The sequence below is a fragment of the Euphorbia lathyris genome, chromosome 9 (assembly GCF_963576675.1).
Source record: "Euphorbia lathyris chromosome 9, ddEupLath1.1, whole genome shotgun sequence".
Classification (NCBI taxonomy): Eukaryota; Viridiplantae; Streptophyta; class Magnoliopsida; order Malpighiales; family Euphorbiaceae; genus Euphorbia; species Euphorbia lathyris.
In genome coordinates this window covers 27796993-27819807 of record NC_088918.1, presented here as the reverse complement: position 1 = coordinate 27819807, position 22815 = coordinate 27796993, and the positions used below count along the sequence as shown (strand labels likewise).

Below are 22815 nucleotides of genomic sequence, written 5' to 3'. Positions count from 1 at the left end.
ATAGGAACTTATCCACAAAGGCGGACCACCTTGCATGCATGGATGCTTTTGGCTCCCTAAATACTTCAAAGCATGGTGGTCGGTATAAAGCACGAATTCCTTTCCCACAAGATAATGCTCCTATATCTTCGATGCTCTCACTATAGCATAAAATTATGTATCATATGTAGCCCATTTGTGTCGTGACTCATATAATTTCTCACTGAAATGCCGACATTTTCTCTTGCATGAGAACTCCACCAACTCCAACACCATTAGCATCACATTCCACTTCAAAGAGCTTCTCAAAATCTGGCAAAGCAAGCATTGTAGCCATATTTAACTTTTCCTTAATCAATGCAAAGCTACTCTCTTGCTCATCTTCCCATTTAAAGTCTCCCCTTCTTCAAACATTCTGTAAAAGATGCCACTATAGAGCTGAAGTTTCGGATGAACCTTCGCTAGAAAGTTGCTAGCCTATGGAAGCTACGTATGTCCCCCACATTCTAAGGTGTCGACCAATCCTGGATGGTCTAACCTTCTCCTCATCTGCCAGAATACCATCTAGAACAAGATGCCACTTACATACCCAAAGAAGATCAAGCTCTCCATACAAAAAGTCACACTTAGGGTGTGTTTGGTTAATGGATTTTTCACTAGGGAATGGGAATGAAAATGGTCGATTCCCTTTGTTAATGTTTGTTTTTATAATTTTGGTATTGGAATGGAATCACATTCACCCCCACTATGGGAATCACCCATTCCTTATTCTTTTTCCTTCAATCAAATTTGATTCCGATTCCTTATAAATTTAATAACAAAAAGAAGAAAAAAAAACCACGTTTTATAACTACCTAGAAAAAAATAACTACCCTATACACACACATACGCAATATAATATATAATTACCCTATGCATATAATTACCTGAACATATGTAATATAATATAAAAAAAACTACCATGTACATATAATAAATGTTATAATACTATATACTATAGTGTATGATATATATAATATAATATATTTTTTTTGGTTACTTATAATATAATATATTGTTTCTACAAATAATTTCTACCTAATATCATATATATTAATTTAACTTATAAATATTTTTATAACTAATTTTTTCGGTTAGTTTTATTATTAATAGTTTTCATATTTTATTTATTTATTAAAATTTTAGAAAGTTTGATTTTTTTCAATTTTAATTTTGATTTGATTCCATTTCCGAAATTTGAACCAAACACTTTTAAAAGTAATCAGATTCCGATTCCGGATTAAACCAAACAAAATAAATAAATCGTCATTCCGATTCTGATTCCGTAACATTCCGATTCCGATTCCAATTCCGATTCCGAAGTTTAAACCAAACGCCCCCTTATTGGAGTTGGCGTACAATTGGCGCTTTCTCAACAAATCTAGAACAACCCTCAAGTCTTCAACACACTCTTCTAGAGTTTGGCTATGGATGAGGATGTCATTGAAAAAGACAACCACAAACTTCCCGATCACCGGACAGAGCACTTGGTTCATCAACCTCATAAAGGTGCTCAGGGCGTTTATCATCCCAAATGGCATCACTAGCCACTCATACAACTCATCCTTTGTCTTGAAAGCCATCTTCCATTCATCTGCAACTCAGATTCAGATTTGATGGTAGCCGCTTTACAAATCAATCTTAGAGAAGACTTTAGACCCACTAAGTTGATCTAACATGTCATCAAGCCGCGATATTGGAAAATTCGTACTGGATAGTAATCTTGTTAATAGCCTGGCTATCGACACACATATGCCATGAGTCATCTTTCTTTGGTGTGAGTAGGTCTAGAACCGCACACAGACTTATCTCCACTAAATCCTTAACCTTCTCCTTCATTATCTCACTTTCCTTCAAACTCATACAATGATGTGGAAGGCTTAGCAAGCTAGCCTCTATTAGGGTTTAGTGTCCTATAGACAATTGTTCTAGGATATAAACTTAATGTAAATGAAGTGTTCTTTGCATCATTTGTTTTAATAAGATATGGTTTCATAACTATATAAAGGCAACCTCTTTTAAGAACTAAATAAGTCTAATAAAAGGAAATCCCTAAGTTTGTTTAAAGTGATTATAAAGTGTTCATACAAGCATGAAGTGAGACGAAACTTTATAATAAACTAATAAACTTAAAACTGCCCTAAGTCAAGTAATATGTTTAGAAATAGGATTGACATATCACTGTTGAGACTTGCATGTAACAATGTCTTCTGTCGAGACAGAAAGCTGATCTCACAAGCTTTAGATATGCAGATATCTGGACAGTTACATGGATCCAATGAAAGGGAGTTCATTAGGATTGGGGACCCGACTTGAGATAACAGGATGGGTAGATTTATCCTTGTCACCTGTTCATCTCATTGGTATTAATAGGTCTAAGTAATCCTCAGACTCAAAGGAATGTTAATTAGTGATTCTGGATTATGGAATGTGGTGCTTTGATCCTGTTGTAACACGATCCATAACAGAGATGACTCTGGGGTGTGAACGATAGACGTTGGGTATCATAGGAAGTAATTGCAGGATAGTTATACATTGGATTGAGCATTTGTCACTCCCGATAAATGGGAGATACGTCTAAGGATCGCTTGTGGAAGACTTGACTCTAAATCCTTGCAAAGTGATAGCTTAAGACTTGAAATACAGATTTCACTTAACCTATCTAATTGGAGTTAAATCGGCCTGTATAAGTAAAATGAACGTCTCGCTATATGTGACTTGACATTATCCATAGTCATAAGATTCAGTTCAACGATGTAGTTGATAAAGGATCGAATTATACTGTAACTAATACGGAAAGGTCAACGACAGAATCAACCTGTCTTCTTATAGCTCTAGGGGAATGTTTCGGATTTTCTAATCACATTTCGCGTACTCATTTCGTTATGCAAAGATTAAATATAATTCTGAGAAAATTAATTTAATAGTTGCATACGGCTAGAAGCAATAAGAACCTAATAGGTCACATATAAGACTTGGACCCCAAAAGAGAAACAGATGTTAATTAATTGATGGAAGCCCAACTGAGTCCACTAAGGCCTAGTAAATAGGGGGGCGATTTTTATGTATAAATTACATAAAGAAATTAATTTGATTTTAAGTAATCCTAATTAGATTATGATTGTGAATTAAATTAATTAAAGGATAAATAAGTTAGGAGGTTTAATGAGATTAAATTGCTCCTATTATTATCCTAAAAGGTTATTATTATTATCTTTATATTTAGATATAATTATAGATAATAAATAAGAATTATATTCCGAATTAAATTCTTATTCAGTAACCTATTTCTATCTAACTAGGGTTTAGATACAAGAGAGTATATATACCCCCCTATATGTAAATTTCGGCCAACACAGTGTCTACCGAAGAGAAGAATTTCGACCCCCTTGTTGAGGACGAGATTATTCACCGCTTCCTTCCGTTTCAATTGATTATCAATCTCTTTCTCTATTCCTTGATCTTGTTTTGATTAATTAGAGGCAATCTATTCTTGAATGCTTTTCATACGGTTGAATTCTAACTTGGTTTTGAATTGTGTTTTGTCTTGTGTTCGGGAACTCGAAGTAAGAGTTGTGGGCACTTCGATTGCAACGGTAGATAGAACATCAAAAGGTATTTCTTTCTATCCCTCTTTATATGAAATAACGATTAACGGATCTTGGGTTAATGGAAAAAGGTTAAAATTTTTATATTTCCGCTGCCAAACGTTTGCCTATTTTCCTTCAGTGGTATCAGAGCCTGCGTTAAATCCGTTATTTCATATATGAAAATTAAGAAGTTTTTCAATCAGATTGAATGAATATTTATAGTTAGGTTAATTAACGAAATTATTTTGATTAATTGATTCTAAAGATAAATAAGTTTTAATTAATTGTTAATTAAAATAGATTATGCATATGTTCCTAATTATTATGGTTGATAATCATTATGACAAAAATTATTAGTTTTATAGTTAGATTGATAAAAGTTAGTTTTATTAAATCTAAAGATAAAACGGAAAATCTTTAATAAGTTTTCTTATTTTCTGAAAATCGTTTTAAAACCAATATATATATATATACACACATATTTTTTTTTAAAAAGGGACAACAGTTCGGGTTGCGCCTCACGGCGCAACCCGACTGCCGTCGTGCGATTGCTGCCTCGCGGCAGCAATCGCATGACGTCTGGCCGCTGCTGCCGCGAGGCAACGGCGGACCAGACGCGTGGCTGCTGCCGAACGGTAGCAGCCACGTGTTCGGGGCCCGGCCCGGAACATGTATATTTTAAAACTGTTTTAAAATATGGTTTTTAAATATAGTTATATATATATATGTTTCAAAAATTAATAGTTTTCTGTTTTGATTATCGAATAAAAGAATTTATTTAAAAGTTTGTTTTACCTATTTGTAAATCAAAAGTATCAAATGAATTGAAATCAAAATAATTGGGACATGCATAAATAAAGTTTTGTATAGTTGTATTAATCTAAAAGGTTAATATAGAAGATACGAAACTGTTAGAATTAAAATTGGATGAAAGTTAATTTGATGAGTTAATGTGATTAACCTAAATATTACATAAGTATTTTATGTAATCAACCCATTAAATTTATTTAATTGAGTCTATGTATGTTTGGAGTTATGGACATATTTGGACCCTCTATTTAGTCTTTTGGTATTTTTGAAATAGGGCCTGCGAGTCCTGCCTGTCTACAATGTATTGTAATTTCTCCTCTCATCTAATTCCCTTCAAGTTAATTGAAGTTTTCTTTAGTAGTATAGAAATTAATATGTAATTTCAAGGCGCCATGGAGAAGACGGATGGCCTAAAGAGAAATATGTAATAGTTAGTATTTCCTTAGGTTTGGCCTTTTATTCCGTCTCTGGCTCGATGGAATAATTTAGATAATATGTCCATAACACCAATGTATGTGTCTGATGTATGCTAAAGCAAATCAAGACTAAGTTAGATTATGAGACTTAAAATAAAAATCACTCACTAATTAAAAGTTAAGTAAATAAGCAAGTTATTAAAATCGGTTGCCCCTCCCTAATATTATAATTCAGTCGGCAGTACTGGGGGCATTTGGGTTGTTGAGAAAACTCAAGCTCGGGGTCTTATGGTAACACCTGAATTATCGAAAATCGTTCTTTCATGAATATGGGGTAATACTTAAAATAGATTATGGTAATTGGATGAGCAAACTCATGTTATCATAAACTAATGGGCAATATGGTTGGGATTAATATGAATAACATATTAGTTACTAATATGGTTAGTAACCCAATAACCTAGGAATCACATTAAAGATGTGATTGATTACATGAATCTACCTAACAAATGAGACTAGCTTGTTGAGCAAACTCAAGATGAAATCTCAGGAGTTAGGATCCTAGCTCACTAAAGGATTTGTGAAATTCTTCGAATTAATATGGAGGGCTATTAATTTGGCAAAATAGTGGGAGCAATTTAAAATGAACTAAAAGACCTATAATTTTAGATTGATATACTTTAAAGCAAATGAATAACATACGTTTACTCTTTCTCACTCTCAGGTTAAATTAAAACACTCCTAAAATCATGACTAAAACCAATCTGCAAAATATACTTACCGATAACAAGTTGAACGGTTCAAACTTCACCGACTGGTATCACAACCTCAAAATCGTTTTGAAGTTCGATAAGATAGGGTATGTACTTGATACATCAATACCCCCTATCCCAGCTAATGATGCTCCCATCGAAGAGATCGATGCTTACCAGAAGCATAAGACTGATGACGATCATGCGGGATGCATCATACTTGCATCGATGACACCGGAATTGCAGAGGCAACATGAGGAAATGGATGCCTATTCCATCATCGTGCACCTAAAAGAGTTGTTTGGGAAACAAACTCGGTGCGAACGCTACGAGATATCAAAATTGTTATATCGTTGCAGGATGCAAGAGGGCACATCTGTAATGACACATTGTGTCAAGATGATTGGCTATATTACCAAACTTTCTAGTATTGGATTCACGATCGATAACGAACTAAGCATAGACTTAATTCTTCAATCCCTCCCAGAGAGTTATTCACAGTTCATCATAAACTAATAAACTTAAAACTGCCCCAAGTCAAGTAATATGTTTAGAAATAGGATTGACATATCACTGTTGAGACTTGCATGTAATAATGTCTTCTGTCGAGACAGAAAGCTGATCTCACAAGCTTCAGATATGCAGATATCTGAACAGTTACATGGATCCAATAAAAGGGAGTTCATTAGGATTGGGGACCCGACTTGAGATAACAGGATGGGTAGATTTATCCTTGTCACCTGTTCATCTCATTGGTATTAATAGGTATAAGTAATCCTCATACTCAAAGGAATGTTAATTAGTGATTCTGGATTATGGAATGTGATGCTTTGATCCTGTTGTAACACGATCCATAACAGAGATGACTCTGGGGTGTGAACGACAGACATTGGGTATCACAAGAAGTAATTGCAGGATAGTTATACATTGGATTGAGCATTTGTCACTCCCGATAAATGGGAGATACGTCCAAGGATCGCTTGTGGAAGACTTGACTCTAAATCCTTGCAAGGTGATAACTTAATACTTGAAATACAGATTTCACTTAACCTATCTAATTGGAGTTAACTCGTCCTGTACAAGTAAAACGAACGTCTCGCTATATGTGACTTGACATTATCCATAGTCATAAGATTCAGTTCAAGGATGTAGTTGATAAAGGATCGAATTATAATGTAACTAATACGGAAAGGTCAACGACAGAATCAACCTGTCTTCTTATAGCTCTGGGGGAATGTTTCAGATTTGCTAATCACATTTCGCGTACTCATTCCATTATGCAAAGATTAAATATAATTCCGAGAAAATTAATTTAATAGTTGCATACGGCTAGAAGCAATAAGAACCTAATGGGTCACACATAAGACTTGGAGCCCAAAAGAGAAACAGATGTTAATTAATTGATGGAAGCCCAACTGAGTCCACTAAGGTCCAGTAAATAGGGGGGGGGGGCGATTTTTATGTATAAATTACATAAAGAAATTAATTTGATTTTAAGCAATCCTAATTAGATTATGATTGTGAATTAAATTCATTAAAGGATAAATAAGTTAGGAGGTTTAATGAGATTAAATTGCTCCTATTATTATCCTAAAAGGTTATTATTATGATCTTTATATTTAGGTATAATTATAGATAATAAATAAGAATTATATTCCGAATTAAATTCTTATTCAGTAACCTATTTCTATCTAACTAGGGTTTAGATACAAGAGAGTATATATACCCCCCTATATGTAAATTTCGGCTAACACAGTGTCTACCGAAGAGAAGAATTTCGACCCCCTTGTTGAGGACGAGATTATTCACCGCTTCCTTCCGTTTCAATTGATTATCAATCTCTTTCTCTATTCCTTGATCTTGTGTTGATTAATTAGAGGCAATCTATTCTTAATTGCTTTTCATACGGTTGAATTCTAACTTGGTTTTGAATTGTGTTTTGTCGTGTGCTCGGGAACTCGAAGTAAGAGTTGTGGGCACTTCGATTGCAACTGTAGATAGAACATCAAAAGGTATTTCTTTCTATCCCTCTTTATATGAAATAACGATTAACGTATATTGGGTTAATGGAAAAAGGTTAAAATTTTTATATTTCCGCTGCCAAACGTTTGCCTATTTTCCTTCAGTCTCGGGCACTAAATCAATGTGATGTTGGATTTCCCTCAATGAGGGTGATCCGTATGGAAGTTCTTCGAGAAACAAATCTTTGTACTCCTTAAGCATTGCACTAACTTCCCTCGTCACTTCTCTTTCCTCTACGCCCTTCGTTCCTCCACTTGCTTTCACCATTACTACATAGACAAGTTGACTTTCCTCACACTTATTGATAATGACTAGTGAGTCAGGCACATAATCAAAGTCTCTTTGTTCTTTGGGTTTGGTTCCCTCAATATATGGGTGGGGACATACTTTACCCTTTCCTTTATGAACAGATAAGTGTTTATCCTCCCAGCACGGGTAACATCCCGATCAAATTGCCAAGGTTTCCCCAAGAGTGAATGACATTCATCCATGTCCCCAACATCACAATAAATCTCATCTTGGTTGTCCCCAATGGCACTCGACACCTTGCATATTTGGTTCACCCTTAACTCACCACACTCTTGATCCACCCCATACTATATGGGCTAGGATAGGCCTCCGTAACCAACTCTGACTTTTTGACGATGGTATTACTAATGATATGCTTTTGGATACCGCTATCAATGATTACATTGCACCTCTCCCCTTGCACCAAGCAATAAGTTCGAAATAATTGATGCCTTTGGAGCTCTTCAACCTGATTCGATACTAGCAACCTCCTCACTACATGCACGACACGTGCATCATCAAATTCCCCATCATCCTCTTCATCAATCGATTCACAAAAGACCTCCTCATCATCGTCTTCATAACACTCAACCACATTGGCACTTTGCCTCTTTGGACATTCATTTGAGTGATGACCCATCTCATTACATCAGAAGCATTTAAAGGGTGTTGGCTTAGCATAAAGGTTGTTACACCTAGGAGGTGGTGGTGCTCCCCTAAAAGGTCTCACATCCGCAGTCGGTGCCTTTCCCACAATTGGAGTTTTCATCCCACTAGAACTTGTAACATGTTTCCCCTAAAAGGTCTTTTGGCTTTCAGTTTCTGATAAGTTTGCCATTGCCGAAAGCCTCAAAAACTCTGAAGTATATTCGTGGACACTCTTGTTACCTTAGGAGCATCCTCGATATGCATTATAGATGTATTATTCATAATCCGGCGTTAAAAATCGATCCCTTAACATCGCCTTCATCTGAAGCCAATACCTAATCGGCTCCCTACCAACCCTTCTTCTTTCTTCCCTCAACTGATCCCACCATACAGAAGCACCTCCCTTCAACCGATAAGCCACCAGTCGAACCTTCCGTTGTTCTGAAATCTCCACATACTCAAAGAACCGTTCGACTTCGATAACCAATCCAAAAACCCCTCAATATCCAACTCACCCCAAATGAAGGCAAATCGACTTTCAACTTAAACGCATCATCCCTATCAAATTACCAGTATGTCCGTCCCTAGCATAATCAACACCAATATATAGATTTCTCCCAACCAACTCAACATTTCTATTATCATTACAGCCAACATGTTCAACATTCCCAACATCATCATATCCATCAATATCACTATCTTCGTTATGCATAACTACAAAGTTTGGTCTTCTTACCTCATGAGCCCTTGGGCCCTTTTGGTGCGAGTTTGGTAGCACCAAATCCCTCCTTGGTGGAGGTGACAGTGGTGTTGGTGTTGGTTGTCGTTAGGGTTGAGGAATCGAAATCTCATCGTTTCTCCTTTGATGCCTTCCCACAGGTTGTTGGACCATATTTCACACCTCTATTTAGAGTCTCTCCATAGATGCTCTCTCATTTGCTCATCTGTGTCTCCGTTCTTCGCTTTGCACCTGAAATTGTTCCCTCATTTCAGCTCTCAAATCTTCTATCTTCTTATCTTGTGCTTCCATAGCTTTTTGTGAGGATCTAGGTTGAACCATTACCGAAGAAGTCTCGTGTTAGGAAAACGACCGGCTCTGATACCAACTAATACAGATCAGTGACGATAATGATTGTTTGGATCTTAAAGAAACAAAGAAAAATACTCTTCACTAGCTCAACTAGTAGGAAAAAAATCTCAGTTCAAGGTAAAAACCTTACTTCCAAGAGGAAAATGTGTTTCTAATGATAAAGAATTTACATCCTTACAAAATGTTTGGGTAAATACCTCCCTGAACCTAGATAAGAAAAGACCAAATAATAGGGGTCTTTACTAGGTATTACAAGTTTAACCTAAATAATAGTGGTAAAACGGGAGAAATTATGTTGATGGAAAATCAGTAAATAAACTTTAATGCCAAACAACAAATACAAAGTGGCAAAACAGTAAATAAGGTGTGGCAGGATAAGTGACAGGCTGAAGATACTTGGCCACGAAGTTTGGCCACACGGTGTGTGGCTAGGTCTTGATGGTCCACACCGTGAATAAGCTGACGGAGTCGACATATGGCTGGTTCTTGGTAGTGGACTTGGCTGGCTTTGTTTTAACTCACACGGCGTGTTGAATAGGTGACACATCGTGTGAATTAATCAATTTCGGGCAGAAACATTTGGTGCCCGTTCACAAGACGTGTGGGAAGGTCACACGTTGTGGCTTTTTCCCCATTGTTTCCTCCTTACTTCAATTGCTCACACAGTGTGTTAGTGTCTCCACATGCCGCGTGAGTCCTGTTTCAGATTTTTGCCGGATTGATCGTATTGATGCCCTTATCAGAAAAAGAGGACTTGCTGATCAATATGAAGGGTTTAAACTAGCAAGCATATGGGGAAATTTTGCATTAGAATATGTAGAGAAAGAGGTAACAATTTAAATCCGTATTTCTTGTAGTGCAGATTTTTTTATAAAATTTGTAGTGAAAGACATATTATTGATTGCATAATCTTATTAACTAATAACCCTTTTTTAATTCTAATTTTCATAGGCTTGTAACAATCTGAATGAGGAGAATCAAATTAGGATGATAATAAAAACTAATTTAGTTTATATATTCAGAAAGTTAAGGGAACTGATGTTTACCAAGCCTTCATTTGAACATCTATCTTCTTATTGCTATTCAATTAGATCCTTATAATGTAACAGTATATGTATTGATTGCAGATCAAGAGAAAAAATGATGCTTTTATTAACTTTTTCTTCTTACCTATAAAAAAAAATATAAGCTACTTCTACAACAAAACCAAAAAGATTCACTACATGAATGAGGGACTAAAGACATCCCTTCTAAGTAGCAAACTAAAAAAAAGTTGCAAAAGAAGTCCACAAAGACATATCAAAAACTGTAGAGCTTGCACTTCCACTTTACATCTTTCTTTTGTGCACTATATGATCATATTGTCTAATCTGAACGTGGCAGCAAGAAACTAAATCCTGAGTTCTCGCGAATAAGCGGTGGAGGTTCAATATCAGATATGTCAATTTGTTCCATCGACTTCGACAAGTCGTCTACTGAGAACGGAATGCTGCATCAGGGAAAGGGAAATTCTGTAAGTTGATGTCGAATTAATGTAAGAGAAGATCGAACAAGGGAGAAGAAGTCTAACCTTGAATCATCATCCAACAGGAAAGAACTACTAACAGCATTGTTCGAATCTTCTGTCATCAAAACCCTCATATTCGATATAACCTACAAGAAGTATTCAGATGAAAGAGTTATGATCAATTGTGACCAAGATAAATTGTGCAGTGAAACTGTGAAATGCTTACTTCCGAGGATACACTATGTGTTCCGTATTTGTCATCCCAATACATCGTACTTATCCGGTATAGCTGCTGTATACTGAGAACCTGTAAAAGAAATAATCAAGTTTGATTTGATATAAGAAAGACAATGAATTTATTCACAGGTATCATGATATCAATGGCTATGCATTACTCACCGGACACAGGTCATGACTTATTTCATCCAATGTTTTTTTCGGTTTTTGATGTATGACCTGCATAGAAAAACAATAAATTATATGCTTGTGTTTTCTTCCTCGTCAAACTACTACAAAAATGTGGTGCTAGATTAATTAAGAACATAAAGATACCAGAAACCCTATAGCTTGTCTGATATGCTTGAGTTCGTCCCAGGATGAACCTGCATACTGCAATTGTAATTTTCAGTATATGCCAGTAATTATTTGTTACAAGCTGAATTTGTAAAAGGACAGGACAAGACGGATTACCTCATCTGTTGCCTTGTAACACCAATGTTCCAATTCAGCTAATCCAGCTTTCACATACTCACCGTTACTAAATGAACAACACTCTCGCCTCAACAAAAGACTGCACAGAGGAAAGAAGGCAAGAAGGTATGCAAGTAAATAAGCTATTTGTTGTGGCCATTCTAGCAGTGAAATTTTTGTGAAAATACCTGTTAAATAACTGAACATTGATGAAGGAAAATATTTGCGTGAACACCTTTCGAACCAAAAATGGGGGTACCTATATAGAATCACCAAAAATGAAAAAAAAAAAATTAGGAATTTCATTTTTAATTTGTTAAGATGTTTTGTATCATGTGCGGAAAGATCATTTGAATATGCAACAAGCTTACATGATTTGCTTTCAAAGTGTTTAAGAAATTTCCGAGGCTCTTAACGATTCCTTGCCAGTGAGCAATCAAGGCTTGCTGGGCTGCAGTGTTAGCTACTGAACGTACTCCTTTTACTAAGCTTGCTCTGGATGTTCTTGGTGCCTATTTTTGAATTATATTTCAAACAGAAAATCATCTAGGTATTGCGAAAAAAGTAACTAAAAGCCGCAATTGATCAGTTTAACTATTTAGCAACTCTGTTTCCATGTATTATAAGTAACGTACCTGGATGCACAATCCGAGCAAAGGAGAAATTTCTTTCTTCAGATTATCTCGAATCATTCCGTAAATTTTTTCCACATAGGCTGTAAGTTGCTGTTTAAAAAGCAAAGCTGGGTACTTCGCTTCAACTTGGCGCAATGTATCCACTCCTCCACTAATGTTACCGTTGATTAAGGAAAGGTTGACTCCTTGTGGAGTTCCACGGAAACTCTAAATGAAGACAACAACACAATAGAAGAAGTCACGGAAATGAAATTTCTTATCAACATCCTATGACTATGATTTTAAGACTTATCCTCACCTGTGTCATTCTTCCGAACAGAGTAGCAGATGAAGATCGACGGCGTTGTGGAGTCATTCCAGCTGCGCCACTGGCCTTCAATGTGCGCTGAAGTAGCAAGAGAAGCGTTGATGCATTGGATAACCAATAGGCCAATATGTCGTTGTTATCTTGGGTCTGGTATGAAAATAACATGTTAGAAGAGGCAGCTTCTGAGTAGGACAAAGGAAAATGGTAGATGATATAAGATTCAGCATTTCATACCTCAATAGCATGGCCTATTGTCTGAATTATTCGATCAAAGACGCTAGTGCGTTCAACTTCAAATGATCTCCACTGCAAAAGGCATTTGTATATGATGCAGGCTGCAATAGGCCTGTTCCCTGAAAAGCCAAGATGTTGTGCAATACAACGAATGAGCAACTCCTGGTTCTCCTGTTGTTTCTCATTTAGCGACTTTTGTGGTTTATCATCTGCTTCAGACTCCCTGTGGTTCATCGAAGAGCTATGCAATTCCTGATCCATTTAAGCAGGTAAGCTAATTAAAAACTCAACAAAGAGCTCAGCCAGACAAAGAAAATGTCAGGTCTTTTTCATTATTTGGAGATGTGTATATTCAAGTAGGTAACTTGCCATGCTTGTCTTTGCATCCAATGGGATATGACTATCAGCCCGCTGCAAAAAGTCAGATGAAAGGAAAAGCTCTTACGTCATATTATGTTCATAAAACAAAAACACACTAGATATTCATCTAACGAAAACGCACCTGCATAATTGATCTGGAGCGTCCTGAAAGGAACTTGCTGGGTGTCATGGACACAGCCTGTTGCCGCAAAACTTGATTCTCTGATTCTAAATTGGTAATCTTCTCTTCTAGCCTAATACAAAAGTACGTGAGCTAGTTAATTACACGAGGAAAATTGTTAACCGCTGTAACTTTCTGCCCATAGTAAGATAATTGGTTGGATCTTGAACATAAAAAATTGTACTTGATTTTACTATCTGATACAAAATCCTGGCAGAATATAAATAAAATGGTAGGGTTTACATTACCTCTGCAAAGATTCCTGAAGCTGCTGAACTTTTTTCTCTGTGTCCTCTAATTTTTTCGTTCTCTCTTCACTATTCTCTTTGACTTCATTGTATTTCTTTTCGTTATCATCAGCTCTTTGTCTTTCAGAATCCACTGATGCCTGCAGGCACACAAAGCTGATGTCAAATCAACTATATGAAATGATAACATTCTGCAGCTACGTACCTAAAATAAACAAAAGAAAGAATCATCAGTATAGTGATGCACACCTACATAAAGCTCAGACAGTATCATGAACTTTAGCAATAAAGTACAGAGAAAATCATAGTCCTAACCTTCACATTTCCCAATGACAAACTCATTTCCCTTTGTGATGAATTTTCAAAATATTAGTCTTCTCCAAAGTTGTTCTGAGGTCATATCCAGGAGTTTGGACCTCAAATAATGCCTAGTTCCTACTATTATAATAAAACCCCATTTGAAGTCTCAAATTTGATATGGAGGCACCGATACTAGATAATAAAATGTCCTATTTCCAGCTCTATTTAAACTGTTTTTCAGTGGTTTGAACCCATTAGTCACTTTGCAGTGGTGAACCAAACATAACTATCAGATAAAAATAACTGGACCAGTCAGCAATACGCATTTAGTTAAGACACATATTATCATACGGCATTTTCACATATTCGCTACTGCATAGTCTGTCATTTGGCTGATATTACATATATTTGATTTACCAGAAGATATATAATGGACTGCGACATAAAATCTAACCTTCAAGATTTCTACTTCTTCTGTTAGAGATTCAATTTTCTTTGTATCTTCAATGAGTACTTGAGTTTCTTTAATAACGGGAGGTGCTTCTTCAATAGCCTTCATCGCATCATCTCGTTCCTTTACTATCAATGCATTTGCATCATCTATCTTCTTTTGCATTTCTTCCATGGTATGCTGAAGTTTTGTTGCCTCCTGTGCTTTTGCTTCCTCTAAGTCAGTCTGCACGAGGTTAAAAGACTAGCATAAGCATTGTGATCATCAAACATTATCAATAAACGGCAGTCAATTCTTCAGGTTCAAAATCAGAAGGGCTCCAAAGAGTGAATACCATTCTTTTAGATTCTAAATTGATGTCTTGTTTTCAATGCAGTTGTAGAAAAAGAAGCATAAAAATAATTTTTATAAATATCCTCGTGCAACAGTAAGACGTTGTTGTCGTGTGACCGAAGGTCACGGGTTCGAGTCCTAGGAGCGGCCTCTTGTCAAAAAATTGACAAGGGAAGGCTTGCCCCCAGTACACCCTTGTGGTGGGACCCCTCCCCGGACCCTCGCTTAGCGGGGACGCGTAGTGCACCGGGCCGCCCCTTTATCCTGCTCACTAATAATGTCCATCTGTAAAGTAGAAAGCTCACCCTTAAACGTTTTTCCAATTGTAGCCGCCAAGTGAGTTCCTCTACTTGTTTTTCAAGTTTATTCTTTGCTTCTTTTAACGCACCAGTTTCCCTTGCTTCCTGCAGGAATTGAACGTTTATGCAAGTATTCCAGTTTAAGTTGAAAGTTGCAGGAATTGAAAGTTTTTCCAACTACTCATTTGCAGAAAACCAGCATACAGACCATTTTGAGCTTCCGAAGCTCCCTCCTGGCGATTGTTCCCCTCCATCGGGTTTGGGACACAATTGCTCCTCTCTTCAGCCTCTTATAGTACAAAAAGGCTCTATGACAACGCCAACGGGTCTGCATTTTGTTATTCCAAGTAAAAGAGTAACATTTTTGACAAATCAGATATGCCACAAAGTAAAGCCTCCAAACAATGTAAACTTATTGCAGGTATAACCTGAATAATAATTGCAGCTTTAGTTTGCAACTTAAATCTGTATTCCTTGTGAGCAGCCATTGCTCTCAAACCCGTTTGCAAGAGAAGTGCAGAGACATGTAGGTTCTTGTAGGCTTTTCTGGCTTCATACCTGCGGACATGCTTCTGAATTTTTATAGCACCCGCCTCCCTTTTCATGCCTTCAAAAATTTTGCATGCAAGTCTTCCTAGAAAACACAAATTTATTTTTTTATAAAAAAAAAATGAGTACAAAATAGAAGACGGTGGGAACAGAACAGAAAAAGTATGAGCGACATATGTATATATACACACAGAGTATGGTTTTAAGATGAATCACCTCTCCACAATGCCTGTATGTATATAGCAGCCTTCCGCAGTGCAATAAACCGTTTACGAGCACAATGAGTTCGTACTCGCCGTTGGATGGTTTTTGCTGCATTACTGAGTACCTCGGTTCTCCTTGCATCTAATTCAGCCATCTGACCAGCTCTTAAGAATACCTTTGTTTTTCCTACCTGAATTTTTTTTTTTGAGGCGAATTGAATAAGCATATCTTTAATCAAAGAACATAAAATATGGATGAGTGGACCGTCATTATTTTGTCACGGATAGATAGATACAAACAATCATATAAAGGACACTAACTATTACCTGAAATCCTTGAAGTCCCTTCTTTTCCAGAATCTTTCGGCAGGCAACCTTTTCATCGTAGCTGCTCACAATGAATTTATAACAAATAAATCCACTATATTCATGCTTAGCCAGCAATAAGTTATAATCTTTTATATTTTACAGGAATTATTGTCCTGAAAGCTGAAGATTACCCTAAACTAGGTACTTACTTTCCTTCCAAAGCCTCTGGAGCAAGAAGCCCAAATCGGTTTACGAATTCAAAGAAAGGTTTGCGAGTAGGGTATCCAGCACAACTGATTCTGATTGCTTCCAGAACTCCCTAATGGGACAACCAGAGGTTATAAAAATCAGATGCATTGGCCCAAGAATAATCTTCAGATAAACAAATACCAAAATTAAACTTACACCACACCGCAACTGTTGCATGATATTAATGTTCTCGAATATGGCAGGCTTGAGTAAGTTGTTTGGTTTTACACATCTGATATAGTGCGGTTCAGTTGAATTTAAAGTTTCCATTAGTGATTGTAGTTGTAGCTGCATCATTTGTATTGCAGTATGAGAAATGACATTATATGGTCCATAAAATTGCATTAGTTGTTTTTTTGTAAGGTAAAAACTATTTGCAGTCACAAAGATTACAGAAGCAACATTACCTTGAAACGGGAGCCAATGGAAGAGAACTTCGAAGATTTGCTCGTCTCATCTGGAAGTGCAGGGAAAAGGCCTGCTACAAATGAACATTTGGAAACACCCAACAAATCCTGGTGTTCAGGAACCACATAGTCCTTGTTCTTGTCCAAAAAGTGATCAGATTGATAGAGCACCTGAGAAAAAAGATCTCTGAGAAAGTTATAGTAATTCAACAGCAGATTACACTACAGAAAAACCAAGATCCAGGAGCCATGCCTCTCCTGCGTAATGAGCGACGGTGAAATCTGTTCGAGACAATTTCGGCTTGATGAAACGCTTGTGACTTTTAAACGTCTGATATAGCTTATTCGAAAATGTTTCATGTGTTGACTTTGGAAACATGCTGAAAAACAAAGATAAAGGAAGAATTTACATGCAGCAGATATGAGCAACATAAAACTTCTTACAAGGTTTAATCAGTAGATAGAAAAACAATTTATAAGACCCAAGATTTTTAAGACCGAAAATCAAATAAAAGAGTTGTTACAGTGTGAATAGATATAAATAGTCAATAGTCAATAGGTGTAAATTTATTAGCTTTTATTAGCGTTCCTTGTTTAGCTTTTTACCTCGTGTATAAATACCTATAACTATTCATTAATAATCTATAGAAGAACATTTTCTAATCTCTCAATTGTTCTTTACACATACCAAGCTTCATCAAGGAGGGCAATGATTCCCCCAGGTTTCTGCAAGATACCAAAATAAAAGATTACATACTTAAGATGGTAATTCAAATGTAAAAAGTATAGAATAAGCTCACAAACCAGTTAAGCATTTGGAGGGAAAAGATAAATAGTAATGCATTGTCTGATTTTAGGTTATGACAAATGAGAAAATTTGTTAAAATTAAAAATGATATTTAAAATTGTGTGAAGGAATAACCTTCTCAATGAGATCCAAGACATCTTGATTATCAACAAACTCAATGTAGCTCCAATCGATCTGCTCTTTAGTGTACTCTTCTTGTTCCATTTTAAAGACGTGCTGAAAGCCATTACCGATCCTTCATCAGGTAAAAGAAACTGATAAATCTGAGTGGCTATAATGCTATGTAATCATTACCTGGTTGAAATGTTGCTGCAACTTCTCGTTCGTAAAGTTAATACAGAATTGCTCAAAACTGCACAACCGGGTAGTAAATTATTATCCAAAACTTGCAAGCAATTTCCTGCAGTACCTAATATAATGCATGAGAGTTACTAGGTTATGTTATTTCTGATTAGTGGTTACCTGTTAGCTTTAAAGCTTTCAAAACCATAGATGTCAAGGACCCCAATCAGACATTTTGAAGTAGCATCTTGTCCAATCGACGTATTAATTTTATCCACTAACCTGTCCATTACCAGACAAAAGAAGGAAAATTAGGATTATACAGTTTTCATCTCGCTTGATGTATCTCATGGTTATATGAGGCACAGATACCTCATACAGTAATTGTTTTACCAGTCAAACAAGCGGCAATAAACTGTCTTAGCTAAACCATCCCTGCTTATAGCTGCACTTTGAGGATCCAGACTTCGCTTGATAACCTCCTCAGGGGTGATCATAACACGCTTACATAGTGCATCTTCCAAGCCCTTAATATCACACCTGAAAATGGTGTTCATACATTAAGTCTCTTTGAAAGTGTTCAAATCTAAAAAACCAGCTCTTTAGGTGATATGAAAAATGGAAGTCATACATTAGTAGCTCTGCTGCCATTTTAAGATGAAATTTGGATTGCTCATCTTTTGGAACTGATGAATCAGCTTCCTTTCCCTTAGTAAAATCGATATTTCCAAGGTGAAGGATTGCAGCAACAACTCTGAAAATTGCTTCCTGAGATATAGAGAAAGAGTGCTAAACAGTAAGATGCGCGTCCAACTGGTAGCTGTAATTGTAAGAATGCATGTTCACGAGCCACACCTGTTCCTTTGCACTTATTCCAACAATGTCCATAGCTCTTCTTGTGGCAAGGTAGTCATGAGCATCACTTATGCCAACCAACTCATAACATTTTGATTGGTTAAGATAGTGAAACGATTTTGGATTCCCCAACTTGTACTTTTCAATTTCCTGTTAATGACAAGAACTTTAGCTGGAAGTTTTATGAAATGAAAACAAATTAAAACCGCACTAACTTCAGAATCATAATGATTACCTCCTGTGGTGCGGCACAAAGAAGGTAAAAGCAGTGATAGTTTCGCTCAGGATCAGAAACTTGGCAAACACGGGATCTCTCCAAAAGGTAAGTTCTGATGGCAGCTCCTGAGATTCTTCCATGCTTATCAAACTGGATCTCAACAAATTTACCAAAACGGCTGCACCAGTATTAATTGTAGGAGAACATCAATGTCAAGTGACCAACACATTCAAGTCTAAAACCTTTTAACGAAACATTAGATGTTAATGATAAGAGATCAATTGCCACTTAAATTATCTATCATAGTTAAAGATCTTATAAAGTTTATGCAATGAGTTTTCTGATATTATCTTTTGTATTGCATGTCGTGGATATGAAGCGGATGTAATCACATCATGTTTTCTGTTAGCGGAGAAGTTTCAGACCTGGAATTATTGTTTCTAACAGTTTTAGCATTCCCAAAAGCTTCAAGGACTGGATTTGACTGCAGATAGTGCAGAAGTATTATAAGAAACCAAAAGAATATTATCAAATAGAGACAATCACAATGGCAAAAGTTCATCAAAATTAAGCAAAGCTTCCAGACATACTTCAAGAACTTGCTGTTCAACTGTCCTTCCTTCAGTAGCTACTCGACCACCTAAAAAGGCAAGGTACCTCATAAGCATTTTTGTGGTCTCAGTTTTTCCTGCACCACTTTCACCGCTGACCAAAATCGAATTGCTTTTTCCCTCATTGATCATTGCCCTGATTTTAGCAAAAAAATGCCTATTTAGCACATTAGAGGTAAAGAAACTAATTTGAATTACACAAAATGTTGACAATAATAACCTGTATGCAACATCAGCAACTGCAAAAACATGAGGACTTAGCTCCCCAAATGGTGCTCCCTTGTATTGTTGCATCATGTGAGAATCGTAAATATGAGGCAGTCTTTGAAATGGATTAATAGCAATAAGAATATTCCCAGTGTAAGTCTGGAAGGGAAGCAGAAAAGTTACATTATTTCACAGATCAGTGATTGCAGACAGAAAGAGTTTTCTTCTTTTCCCTTCTCTCAATATCCATTATAATCATTTCTCTTGATTGATATCAAGGGACAGTAAGAACTTACATAGATTTCATTCAGTTCATATCTTGTTTTTAGATTTTCCAAAACTCCAGGCTCATGCAAATAAGAAAGCTTTGTCATGTCATCAACTCCACCAGCAGGAGCTTCCGTATCTTTTGGGTATATTTTCGACAAGTTTGCCGTAATCTTAAAATTATCAAACGTAGGAAAGACTATATCAGAAAACCACAAGGAAGAAAAAGACCCAAAAAAAAAAAGAAGAGAAGACTCCTTTTATTTCAACTAATCTGTTAGCATTATAAACATGTGAAATCTGGAAAACAAAATTATATTTCCTCTTTATCTCAATTTGTAAGCATATATTTACCTTCTTTCCACCTGATGTTTCGATTTCGACATTTTTTCCAGTAATCTTTAATACTAGTCCATCAATCCAAGCGTCTTCTGAGTCTTCAACCCAGCAATGAGAGCCTTCAATTATATTCACAGTAGTTGCCTGCAGCATATATGCTTTGAATTATGAACCTTCTATGCATCAACTGGGAAATAAATCAATCTAAAACACCATCACTAGTCTTAGGATTTTTAACACTCTTATCAAAACTAATATGACCTATCCATAGAAAAACAATGTTCTAGACTCAGCTTTTTCTTTTTGAGCTCTTAATGATGTCTAATTCCATCAGTCCTTACCTATCTATCTCGAACCCTAAACTTCTTGATGTTTCTCTTTCATTTGAATTGATGCAAATTGTCATTGAACAACCTCTAGATGTAAGTATTTATTGTAGTATTGTTGGGCTTAATATTTCATTTATTTATGAAAATTTATGATGATCTTCCATGCTTGTCCATGTGGCATCTTTAGCCTAAAGACTACAGTTAAAAAAAAATAGCTCATTTGGCTGCAAGCAGATTTCTCTCCATGAGAAACCAAATTAGTACTTTGAACCGCTATTATGAACATTTTCTTACTAAGAACCATAGAAACTTTCCCATGTACCACTAAGACTTAATGTTGAAATCCACTACATTAATCAGATCACAAGCATTCTTCATCACCTATGTTGCAGGGACACGGACACCAGGAAACATTATTTCTAAAACATAACCTTCATAAAATAGCCTTCAAATGAAATCGGACACGAAACACAGAAACACTATTAAAGAGGAGCATCCGTGCAACAAAGTTCATCACAAGTACTTTCCCATATTTAACATTATTCAGTGGTCACCAGAATCATGTTGCATTATTAAGTCACCCTTCCAATTCATCTTCCCATTTTCTTCTCATCCCTACAACTAGTGATTTATTTTTCCTAAGCTAAAACATCTTAGTATCCAACACACTAATTAAAGAACCTTAGGACATGCACATATGAATTTAGCAATGAACCTATATCTTATATTTTTCAGTAAAAAATTGGGATTTATGAACTTGGATAAAGGGAAAACGATCGTTATTCACATAATTAAAGCATGATAAACTCCAATAACGAGGTGTCAGGTAGAGATAATTGAATTACTCTACCAAAAGCAAAATAATAATTCTTTCACTTACCATATTTAAGCCTTTGAATGAATCACCTGACTAAGCAACTTGCATCAAATCCCCTAACTCAAAATTACACCTTGATCACAAAGATCCCAAGGCCACAAAATAATAAAAAGCCCATACAGTTTCGAAACCAACATGAATGAATTAAAAAACAAAACTTCATGAAAACTGGATCACACGGATTAAAAACAAAAACGACCCAGTAGCCATTGGCTACTGCAGATTGGAAAAACAAGTGCAGAAATGATACCCAGTTTCCCAAATTGGAATAGAAAAGAAAAAAAAAGGAGTAAGATGAATAATAATGGAGTATGGTGCAAGAAAATGAAAATGGTGAATGATTGAAGGGAAGGAAAGGAAGAGGAAAGATTGGAGAGTGGAAAGAGTTGTGTTTTTTTGTGGGTACGAGTTGGGGCCGAAGAGAATGGCATTGATTGAAAGGAGAAAGAGGAGATTCTGTGAAAGGGCCTTTGAGTTCGGTTTTCATCCCTTTGGTTTCGCGCCAATTCGTGGTTACTATTTCAGTATACCAGGTCTCCTCTTTCACTACTCTCTTCCTCTCTCCACGGAAATTTCTTCACTTTCTGTCACTCATATCATATTACTCTACTTTCATGGACCTCATCCGGTGGATCGATATATTCTCACATTTTTGTCATAAATAAAAGGTAAAATATATCCATGGCACCTCAAATATAACTTGGTGATATAAAGGTTGTTAATTAAATTTTATATTATATTAACAATAAAGTTTAAATAAAAGAGACAATGAAGTTGGAATTTAAAAAAAAAAAAAATTGGCCAAATATATCGTAGACGTATCTCTAAAGACTCTTAATTTACTTTCTAAAAATAATATAAACAAAATAAATTTTAACATTGAACATAATAGAATGATAGGGTTTTTGCTCCTTACGAGAGTCATCCCTATGGCGAAGAAAGACGGCAGAGTAAGGGTCTGTGTAGACTATCGAGACCTCAACAAGGTTTCTCAACGGGCTAGACGCAGCAGAGAGACAACCCGGGAGCGGATTCCCGCCGGTAGGGGGACAGGAGACGGCCGTCTCGAGGCACATCACGACCTACATGCTACACCGGTGAGACCTGGGAGGACAACCCGATCGGGG

General features: G+C 36.3%; 1 protein-coding gene across 1 annotated transcript; it reads right to left on the bottom strand.

Moving 5' to 3' along the window:
* Window positions 1–10765: 10765 nt before the first annotated feature.
* LOC136206465 (myosin-11) lies at window positions 10766–22290 on the bottom strand. Its single transcript, XM_065997523.1, has 38 exons — window positions 21692–22290; window positions 20498–20626; window positions 20173–20316; window positions 19890–20035; window positions 19649–19805; window positions 19484–19542; window positions 19077–19236; window positions 18842–18991; window positions 18618–18754; window positions 18380–18526; window positions 18167–18268; window positions 17999–18056; window positions 17819–17920; window positions 17585–17622; window positions 17150–17276; window positions 16897–17067; window positions 16646–16777; window positions 16450–16559; window positions 16259–16319; window positions 15945–16122; window positions 15608–15813; window positions 15388–15507; window positions 15186–15284; window positions 14551–14772; window positions 13797–13936; window positions 13510–13621; window positions 13377–13418; window positions 13008–13259; window positions 12765–12920; window positions 12467–12673; window positions 12203–12343; window positions 12020–12090; window positions 11832–11931; window positions 11694–11750; window positions 11541–11597; window positions 11368–11448; window positions 11205–11287; window positions 10766–11123 (listed from the first exon to the last, which is right to left on the bottom strand). The coding sequence occupies exons 1-38, from the start codon at window positions 21692–21694 to the stop codon at window positions 11000–11002; spliced, it is 4581 nt and encodes a 1526-aa protein (XP_065853595.1). The 5' UTR covers window positions 21695–22290; the 3' UTR covers window positions 10766–10999.
* Between the last annotated feature and the right edge of the window lie 525 nt (window positions 22291–22815).

What these genes read in the sequence shown, in the direction of transcription:
- LOC136206465 (XM_065997523.1), bottom strand. An exon ending in CATACAGGCATTGTGGAGAG is followed by an intron (nt 15,814 to 15,944) that starts GTGATTCATCTT and finishes TGTGTTTTCTAG; the next exon opens with GAAGACTTGCATGCAAAATT. An exon ending in CAATAGGCCATGCTATTGAG is followed by an intron (nt 12,921 to 13,007) that starts GTATGAAATGCT and finishes TTTTCATACCAG; the next exon opens with ACCCAAGATAACAACGACAT.